At 42.2% G+C, this 10,433-nt stretch overlaps 1 protein-coding gene across 3 annotated transcripts in view; it reads left to right on the top strand.

The window, feature by feature from the left end:
- The first annotated feature begins 5,508 nt into the window (after window positions 1-5,508).
- RAB6A (RAB6A, member RAS oncogene family) overlaps window positions 5,509-10,433 on the top strand; it is a 63,847-nt gene continuing 58,922 nt past the window's right edge. Inside the window, exon 1 of one of the 3 annotated variants that reach the window (XM_081798803.1) lies at window positions 5,509-6,072. In XM_081798803.1, coding sequence (XP_081654929.1) covers window positions 6,003-6,072 — 70 coding nt within the window. In that variant the 5' untranslated portion in view covers window positions 5,509-6,002. The remainder of the gene's footprint in view (window positions 6,073-10,433) is intronic. The other 2 variants (XM_081798802.1, XM_081798801.1) reach the window with 2 other exon arrangements.

Here is a 10,433-nt window from a genome sequence, read left to right as displayed (position 1 = left end):
AAGGACCATGATTCATATGAACGGAACAAAATGGAATCATCAAAAATAGATTCTGTAGATTAATCGGTAGCAAAAAATATCTTCTGACTTGGCTTATGAATTGGCTATAATCACAGGAAGGACAATTCCATTGAGGTTTTACTATCTTCTCCTCCACCTTGATTGAATAACCTTTATACTTCTCCCATGGCACATCTTTGTAGGTCAGGGTATTTGGAAAACTGGTTTTGACATGATGCCTCCCTCCTCCTCTTTCTTTCTTTTTCTCATTGTCTTTTAAAAATGAGACTTGCATAAACATACCTTGTGTTAATTGTGTTCATTTAATTGGTCACCTTGAATTATTGAGCATTTGTCATTTTTATGCTTTCTATATTGACCCACTATTATTTTTAGCAGTGATGATTATAATAACCTGCAGAGTGGGTTAGAAGGGCTTCACATTTGATGGAACTTGAATTCCTGCCAGAGCTATTATTTGCTTCAAATATGAGCAATATGATTCCAATCCTTTTACCTGGGCAGTTTTCTCCTTCTATTGATTTCCTGCCTCTCTAAGAGTAATAAATCCTTTTTAGGGAGTAGTAAACAGAAAAAGGCAGTTCCAGTTTGATAACTATTACTATATTATGTATACACACAGACAGTATTGAATAACTAACCTTCAGGGAATTGTGTGAGATGTTTTAAGAGATCTAAAGATGAGAATTTCAGATGCTTTCAGCTGCAAGTAACAATGACAGAGACATATGAAGACATTATTAAGTACAAAGGTATTTACTATTTTGCTAAAAAGAAATCAGAGGAACACCATTTCCAGGATTGGTACAGTGGCTCAATGGTGTGTTTTAGCTTAGCCATCATCAACGGGTTGGCTTTTTCTTAAGGATTATATGTCAGTATTCATAAGATGCCTTAGCTCTAGATATCATGTCCTTATATAACCACATCTAATGGTGGAAGAATGGCAGTTTTCCCTCATCTATCTCTTTTCATCAGGGAAGAAACTTTATCTCAGAAGTCTCTGGCACATTTCCTTCTGGCTCAAATCAAGTTAGGTGTCTTTAGCTTAGCTGAAGGGAAGCTAGAAAATTATCTGTCATTTCCAATATATATTGTGGAGGTGTGTGTGTGTGTGTTGTGTGTGTATTGTTAGATAGGCAACCAAGAGTGTCTGACACAAGGAATAAGATGAAATCTCAGTCCTCCCTAAAGAAGCTTGTGTCTCTCTGGGTAGAACAACAAGCTATAACTATATTACAATTTCTGTGGGGTACCTTCCTGGAAACTCTCATAGGCTTCAAATTAACAATCCCTTTTAAATTGGTTAAAGAAAACTGTTCTAGATATTTTGATTTGGAGTTGCCAAAGCTGTCCTCTCTCAATTTTTAGTCACAAGTCTGTTCTGAGCATCTTTTTCATAAGTGGTGTTAAGAAATGTAGTATCAGGGGCACCTGGGTGGCTCAGTCATTAAGCATCTGCCTTCTGTTCAGGTCATGATCCCAGGGTCCTGGGATTGAGCCCCGCATCGGGCTCCCTGCTCTGAGGGAAGCCTGCTTCTCCCTCTCCCACTCCTCCTGCTTGCTGTCTCCTGTTCCCTCTCTCGCTGTCTCTCTCTGTCAAATAAATAAATAAAATCTTTTAAAAAAAATGTAGTATCAATTTACATAATGTGATTTTAAGGGATGTTCTCTTTCTCCAAAATGCTCTTACCCTTCCATCTTCACATGCCCACATCTCATTCATCGTTTGATGAAAGCTAAAAAATAATGCCTCCCATTTATTTCATTTGTTCAGCAAGTATCTGTTGCATGCTTACTCTGTCGAGTACTCTGCAATTGTTGGAGATACAAAACATGAGCTCTGATCTCATGGAGCTTACAGTCAGGTGGGGAACACTGACAATTAACAATAACAAGTGATAATAAGGTACAAGCAGAGGACAGGCAGGGGTATTGACACTGTTGGTGGGGATAGAAGCAGACAGAGAAGTCTACTTGAAGACTTTTTAAAGATGATACCTAGGAATGAGTAGGAATTGGAGAGAGAAAGGGAGGGGAAAGTGTTCAAGGTAAAGAGAATAGTGTATAGGAAACCACGGAAGTGAAAGTGTTAGTGAAAGTGCTCTTGAGGGGCGCCTGGGTGGCTCAGTCGGTTAAGCGACTGCCTTCGGCTCAGGTCATGATCCTGGAGTCCCTGGATCGAGTCCCACATCGAGTCCCACATCGGGCTCCCTGCTCGGCAGGGAGTCTGCTTCTCCCTCTGACCCTCACCCCTCTCATGTGCTCTCTGTCTCTCTCATTCTGTCTCAAATAAATAAATAAAATCTTTAAAAAAAAAAAAAGAAAGTGCTTTTGAAAAAGGCCTCTTTAACTCCTCCTTCCCCTAGGTAATTTCTCCATTTGATGAACCCTAGAGCACTTAAGATACAATTTTTAGACCATTAGATCTCTGAAGGCAAAACATATGACTTATACAGAATACTGGGCAAATGTGAGTGCAGCTTCAGAGGAGAGTGAGGCTGTTATCTGTGTCAATGAAAAATGCTAGCTTAAAACATTAAAATATCTAAGGTAAGAGGTGGATTATACCACACTTCTCTTCAAAATGATAGGAAAAGCATCACCTGTCTAAGTGACTACAGAGACCAAAGCAACAGGGAGGAATTGATTCATAAAGTTCTGGAGGAAGTACAAAGTAATTATAGCTCCAATCCTCGGATGTTACTTTAAAAGTTATTTTAGGGAATATAATGAAAACCTGGTATACATCAGAAAGAAAAAATAGCCACTCACTTATGTTTACAAGAGGTTTTCTTTTTAAATATTCTCTTGGTATGGACTGCTGTTTGTGTGTGGCAGGGTTTTGAGTTACTGGTGGGGAGGGCCTAATCAGATCTGACAACCTACTTTTAAAATCAGATATTAAGGGGCAGTTGGGTGGCTCAGTTGGTTAAGTGACTGCCTTTGGCTCGGGTCATGATCCCAGGGTCTTGGGATTGAGTCCCACATGGGGCTCCTTGCTCAGCAGGGAGCCTGCTTCTCCCTCTGCTGCTCCCCCTCCTTGTGCTCTTTCTCGTTCTGTCAAATAAATAAATAAAATAAAATATTAAAAAAAACCCACACATACACACAAATGTCCATGTCATGACTCAGGTTTTTACCATTTTATTTCATTTCTTGTTTATTTTTCTCTTTTTGTTCATTTTAGATACATGTTCCAAAATCCTTTTGCCACTTGGTTGAGAGGAACCAGAAGTGAGTAAATTTTGATAGAGAAGGAGGTTTGGGGATATAGCTATTGTCTTGATAGGCCAGAATAGATAGTATTTTAAGCTTTCAGGAGAAAGCTCCCTTTAATTTATTCCTCTCAATTCTAGTTCCACAGTTCATCCCTGGGTTTGAGAAGGTACTTGCTTGATCCTGCCATTTCTATAGCTAAGTAAATAATAACTCCCAAATAATAAGCAAATGTATATAAATGTGTTGTGTGAATGGTAAGACACTATACACAAATGTAAGGATTTATTTTATCATTAACTTGGGAGGTGTTTTTTTTTTTTTTGAGAGAGAGAGAGCGGGAGCTCGGGCTCATGAGCAGGGGGGAAGGGCAGAAGGAGAGGGAGAAAGAATCCCAAGCAGGTCCCATGCCCAGTGCAGAGCCTGAAGCTGACTGATCTCACAACCCTAAGATCATGAACGGAGCTGAAATCAAGAGTCAGATGTTTAACCAATTGAGCCACCCAGGCGCCCCAGAAGTATTTTTGACAGTTTTTTTTTTTAAGTAATCTCTACTCCTAACATGGGGCTTTAACTCACAACCCCGAGATCAAGAGTCACATGCTCTACCGACTGAGCCAGCCAGGTTGTCACCCACCACTTTTTATTGATACTAGTTTTTTGAAGTGTCCTCCTCAAGGACAGACTTACTTTTTTGGATGCTGTCCCATAGTATGGTGAGGTGTGGGTGTCTAATTCTCTAATTTGGTCATTCTTAATCTTTTATTTATCTTTTATTAATATAGTTTATTTTTTAAAAGTTTTAGATTTTAAGTTTTCTGTAAATTTTAAATTTACAGAAAAATGGAGTCCTCATATAACCTCTCCTTCCCCAGTTACCTTTATTACTAATGTTAGTATGATACATTTGTTACAATTAATGAACCAATATCGATACACTGTAATTACTAAAGTCCATATTCATTCAGGTTTTTTTTTTTTTTTTTTTGCCTAAAGTCTTTTTTTCTCTTCTAGGATCCCATTCAGCTTAAAACCTACACCGAGTTGTCATGTTTATATCTACATTACACTTAGTTGCCATGTCTCCTTCGGTTCCTCTTGGCTGTGACATTAACCTTCATTTTTTGGGTCATAAACTGGGTTGAAAATCTGATGAAAGTTATGGAGTCTCTTCACAGAAAAATGCACATGCTTCAGATGTCTAATTTAAGGGAGGTCCACCGATAAGAGATTCAGAAGCCCCGCTCTAGGAGGAAAAGGTGATCTTTAAAATATCCTCTCCCCCCACATTTGGGCTCAAGGTCAGGCTCTACCTCTACTTTGTTGTGTGACCTTTTTGCATAGCTACTTGGACCTCAGTTTCACCATCTGTGAAATGAAGGGTTTGCTTTACACGATGTCTAAATCCTTTTCTTGCACAGTGGAAGGTGGGCGTCACCTACAATTGTCTACATCAGAGTAACAAAGGCTGATAACAGACCTAGCCAGATCAGATCAGGGAAGTGGATGGGCTTATCCAATAAAAAGGTTGCCGAGGTTCAATGCGGTAAAAGACAAAACCTAGGTTCCACTTTATGGCTTTGTGGATTTTCTAAGTCATTTCCTTCCTCTGAGCTTAGATTTCCTCATCTGCAAAAATGTAGAGGCTCTGCTTCTGGTAGTTATGAAACTCCTGGGAGCAACAGTGGACAATGTACCTAGTAAGATATCGTGTGAGGAATTATGGTAAGAAAAAAGATGGAGTAGGTGGGTTAGTGCACGGGTGAACGGCGGATTTAAGGAGACCGAGAAAGGGCTGAGGGCTTTGGAAAAAAGGAACAGAGTACACACCTTATGGCTATCGGACCACACCCTCACCGTGCTGGGGTCAATTCAACCTACGTGCCAGCCCCGCCTCCTGCCCCCTCCTTTCCCTTCTCCTCCCCTCCCCTCCGGCTGCGACGTGCCACACTTGGCATGGCAGTCACAGTGCGACGCTTTCCGCCGCGCAAGTGGCGCGCGCGCTCTCGGGCTGCCACCTCACTGCCATCCCCGCCCGCCCTTGGCTTCCTCCGATTGGTTCTCACTAAGTGACGTAAGTGCTCCTTATTCCACCCACAGCCCTTCCCAGGGTTCCGCCCCGCCTCCTCCTTGCTTTTCCAGACTCGAGTGGCAACCTAACCTGCCCTGGTCTCTGTTGCGCCGGAGGAGCCGGGAAAGCAAGCTAAACCAGGAAGGCGCCGGCTTGTGGCGCGCACGCGCACGTACGCACGCACGCACGCCGGCGGCCGGCGGGGGGCACGCTCGCGCCCGGGCTCGCCGCGCGCCGCGCCAGAGGCTCGCGCACTCAGCAGGTTGGGCTGCGGCGGCGGCAGCTGTGAGAGCTGAGGCGCTGCGCGTGAGAGGTCCCAGACGCGTCTGCGGCTCCAGTTCCGCCACCTTCCGCTTCTCTCACCCCAGTTTCGGTGCCGGGTGCTGAGAGGGGATCGGCGCTAGCCTCGGGAACCTCGAGCACACCCCTGGCTGCTTCCGACACCGCCATCCTTCCTTTCCCAGCCGCGGGCCTCGCTCGGTGCTAGGCGACTCTGCGGGGAGGCGGCGGCGACCGCTGCCTGTCTGTAGGGAGGAGTCCTGCCCTGCAGCCTTGCTCCGCCGCCGGGCCCTAAAGGGTCCGAGAGAGCTTGGCACCGGTCCTTCCTCTCGCCTTTTTCGTCAACCGGTTGGAGCAGCGTCGGTCCGAGAGGTCTCTGGGCTGAGGCGGCGGCAGCTCCTCCGGCTCCATCATGTCCGCGGGCGGAGACTTCGGGAATCCGCTGAGGAAATTCAAGCTGGTGTTCCTGGGGGAGCAGAGCGGTGAGTGCGCGGCTCCCCCACTCCTGGCAGCTGGCCTCGGCTTCCCCGCACCGCCCCCAGTGCGGGCCTTCTGTCCGCGAAGGCTGTCTACCCGCCTCGCGTTCGCGCTCCGTGCTAGCCCACAGCCCTGCCTGGTGTTTGCCGACCCCTCTTAGCCACCAGCTCCTTTTCGTCTTGATCCGTCGGTCAGATTTTGATCCTTCCGTCCCCGGTTCCGACGTCTCCTTTTCTCACAGCCCGGGCCTCGCCCGTCGATCTGCACCCCCCAGTCCTCACTCCGCCCAGCCCCAGCCTGCTGTCCATCCCTTTCTTCCTCCGGTCCCGTCGTCTCACCAACCGTAGCCCCCTTTCTGGAGCCCCACCCTTATTCTTGGCTTTTATCCCAGTTCGTCAGCTCTAAGAAGGCCCACCCCGGGAAGCCCCACTCTGGGGAACCGACTGTCTTCAACCTTGGACAAGGAGGGTGGGGGGATTAGGGCGTTGTTTTCCCTAGAGGCTTGGCCTTGGGAAGTGCGGATCTTGTGGGCGGTGGGAAGTGGGGGGGTCGTAGAAATTCTTGGATTGTTTTCACTTGGGTGGGGAATTAGTTTGGGTTATGGAGGGTATATGTCCATTGGAGGCGACTTGAGGATGGAGTGGTTGGGGAGTAAGGGGTGGCGGCGGCAGTGGCGATTTTTGCTTCTTGGGTTAGGCTGTGGCTTATCGGAAAAACCTCATTTTCTTCTCATGACTTTGATCCCTGACAATTCTTTTGGCACTGTTGATGCTTTCCCGATCTCTGCCAGATGCTATGTCATGATCGTTTGACTTGGAATTTTTCACATCTCACCTCTCCTTTTTCTCCTTTGAACATGAAGCAGTGTCTAATTTTCTTTATGGTGGTGCAAACAGGAATTACCGAAGAAATGTTAATTATACCTTTTCTTAGTGTTTTCCAATTGTATATTTAGGATTCCTGTGAGAGAAGGCCTGAGAATAACGAACATCTTTGTTTTGTAGGATTTCCTTTGGGGCTAGAGAGTAATGGAGTAGAGTAGAATAGATTGATCATCTAGTTATCTTAAATTAGATTTCAGTATGTAATACCGTTTCGGCTAAATGACCCTTTTTGCTTAATATTCCATAGTATGTGATGAGTGGAATGATCTTACCTGGTCAGGCTTCTGATGTTGCTTATTGCTTACTTTGTATTATATACAAGATCCTAGCTTTGTGATGGTTTTCTCTAAAATTATTTCTTGTGATGATTCCAGTTTTATGCTGAATTATGAAAGTTGGCACTGGACAATGTAGAGATTATCGTCCTCCTTTGTTTTTCTCACACTTTTCATGATCCTCTTTAAAATTCAGACATTGAGAGGTTAGTTCTTCCCAAGTCATCAGACACTGAGTTAACTGCTAGGTACCTTAGGTTAGGCTGTAGAGAAGACAATTTCTTTTGATTGGAAAGCAGATAACTTATAAATTCAGAGCTTTTACTACTGCCTTGAACTGTTTATACTAATATATATGGAATTAAAATAGGTTAACATTAGTTGCAAAATTGCTTCCAGTTGGAGCTGAGAAATCATTTTTCTCTCTTCAATATATATTTACTGCCTCCCTCCCTACCAAGGAAAAGTATAGTCTCCTCTTTGCTTATGAATTTTCCTGAAGCAAGTATAAGCTTGTTTCTTGATGTAACTTGGTAAGACCTATGAGGGTGATCCCAGTCTAGGTATTTTATGGCAATTTCAGGACAATGCCATGCATAAAATACTGTGTATTGGTCATTATTGATAAATAGGATCTAAAGTGCTTATTGTACACTCTAGGGATGTTATTGCTGGCCTTATGTTGTGATACAGAGCTATTTAGTTTGCATGACAAATCCATTAATCTCTGTCCTAGGAAGATTTTATTTTATTATTATTTTTTAAAGATTTTATTTATTTATTTGATAGAGACACAGCGAGAGAGGGAACACAAGCAGGGGGAGTGGGAGAGGGAGAAGCAGGCTTCCCGCAGAGCTGGGAGCCCGATGTGGGGCTCATCCCAGGACCCTGGGATCATGACCTGAGCCAAAGGCAGACGCTTAATGACTGAGCCACCCAGGTGCCCCTGTCCTTGGAAGATTTTAGTATGAGTAGTGATCATAACTTCAGTATCTGCAGGTTTCCTTTGAATTCTTTGAGTATTTATGTTTTAATTCACATTGCAGAGTTTGGTGGCTTCTCATTTTTTATTTTAAGTCTTGACAACACCCCCTGTCTCCCCCCCCACCCCTCCCGAAGTTATGGGTTAGATTTTTTTTTTAATGGACTTTATTTTTTAAAATGGTTTTAGGTTTACAGAAAATTGAGAAGATCGTGCAGAGGGTTCCCACACAGCCCCACCCAGTTTCCCCGGCATTCCTCAGTATTCTTAACATCTTACATTAGTATGTTACATTTGTTATAATGAGTGAGCCAATATTGATGTTATTATTAACTAAAGTCCATAGTTTATTGACATTTCCTTAGTTTTTATCGTTTTTTTTGTTTTAGCATTCAATTCAGGATACCACATTACATTTAGTTGTGCCTCTTTAGGCTCCTCTTAGAGGTTTTTTTAAGGATTGTGTTTACATGCTTTTTAACTCTGTGGAACTGTAAGGTCAATTATCTTTTAAGGCTACTATATTGCCAAGTAATGCCATCTGCTAGCTTTGACAATGAAAGATTGATCTTTGTTTTCATGGGCAGTGTCTGTAGTTTTCTTATGCATTAGTAAAGATCTGTAGAACCCATATCATCTTAATGTAACTCTTCATGAATTATTTATTTTTAGGTTTTAGAATTCCACAATTCAGCTTTCAAAAACTAATCTGTGGCAAAGCATTTACCACATTTATAATTCTTACGTGTGTGTGCTTGTGTGTTTGTCTTACAGCAGAATGCAAGTCCCATGAAGATTAAAACTTATTTTTTTGTTCATTGTATCCCCAGTGCCTAGCATACCAGGCTCATAGTAGGTACTCAGAAATATTTTTGTAAATGAGTGGTGGTTGAATCTACTAGGAACCAAAGCTGGTAGTCTTTATCAGTCTTTGCTGTGGTGAAATCTATGTTTTTACCCTTATGTTCTTAATAGTTTAACAATAACATTTTATATTTACATTATTTGATTGTATGCAGGGATACTCTAGATACTAGAGGGGGCAGGGAACCCAGTAATTTATAGCTCTTTCCATTTTGCTTAAAAAAATAGAACCAGGATTTTGTACTTATTTTTTTGAGTTGAGCAAAATTAGTTTTGTTTAAAGATACTGTTAAATTATTTTTTATTACTATAGCAGCTAAAAATATGTCAAATGACATTAAAGACGTGTTCAAGGAACTGATTGGGAGTTTAGTAGACTTCTATTTACCTTATCAAAAATTAAGGTTCTGTCTCTGTAACAAAGATGAGTTGTTTCAGTATATGAAGCTTTAGACTGCGTTAATGACATCAGTCTTGGTAATCTTTTTACAAATTCTTAGGATTTCTTTATATTTCAGTAGTATACCTGGTTTAATAAAGGCGTGTTGAAGTATACAGTTTTTTTTTTTTAAGATTTTATTTATTTGAAAGAGAGAGAGAGAGACAGCGAGAGGGAACACAAGCAGGGGGAGTGGGAGAGGGAGAAGCAGGTTTCCTGCGGAGCAGGGAGCCCTGTGTGATGCGGGGCTCATCCCAGGACCCTGGGATTATGACCTGAGCCAAAGGCAGACGCTTAACGACTGAGCCACCCAGATGCCCCTGAAGTATATAGTTTAAATCTGAAGTTTCCTTGAGAAATCTTTTTTGTTGCAACCTCTGGCTACTGTCTTGAAATGCAGAGGAACTTTTAGGAATGCCATTCATGGTGTATAATAGAAGATATTACTACAAACAAATGTTACAAAATAGGTTTACAAATTAGGAAATGCAATCTCAGGTAGAGGCACATACCTGGCCTAGTACTGTTTTTCACTTTATGGTACCCTTTTTACATCAGTTTTTTTGAATTAAAACATGGTAGGTAGGGAAAATGTGCCTTACCATCGGAGACCAGGAGTACTGAACAGTTTAGATTGGCTAGATGAGCAATCTTAAACTTTTTCTTCCCAAGATCCCGTCACCTGTTATGCTTTTACAAATTGTTGAGGCCCCTAAAGAGCTCTGTTTATATGGTTTATATCAATATTTACTGTATTGAAAGTGAACATTTAAAATTTTTTAATTCATTTAAAAATAATAGTATTAAATCTATTACATGAAAGAACGACTTTCCAAACAAAAATTTAGTGAGAGTGGCATTGCTTTACATATTTACAATCTTTTTTCTTTTAAGTTTTGTTTTGTTTTAAGATTTTATTTAT

The sequence above is a fragment of the Leptonychotes weddellii genome, chromosome 11 (genome assembly GCF_054177405.1).
Source record: "Leptonychotes weddellii isolate Sample4059 chromosome 11, ASM5417740v2, whole genome shotgun sequence".
NCBI lineage: Eukaryota > Metazoa > Chordata > Mammalia > Carnivora > Phocidae > Leptonychotes > Leptonychotes weddellii.
This window is presented reverse-complemented; position numbering and strand designations above follow the sequence as displayed.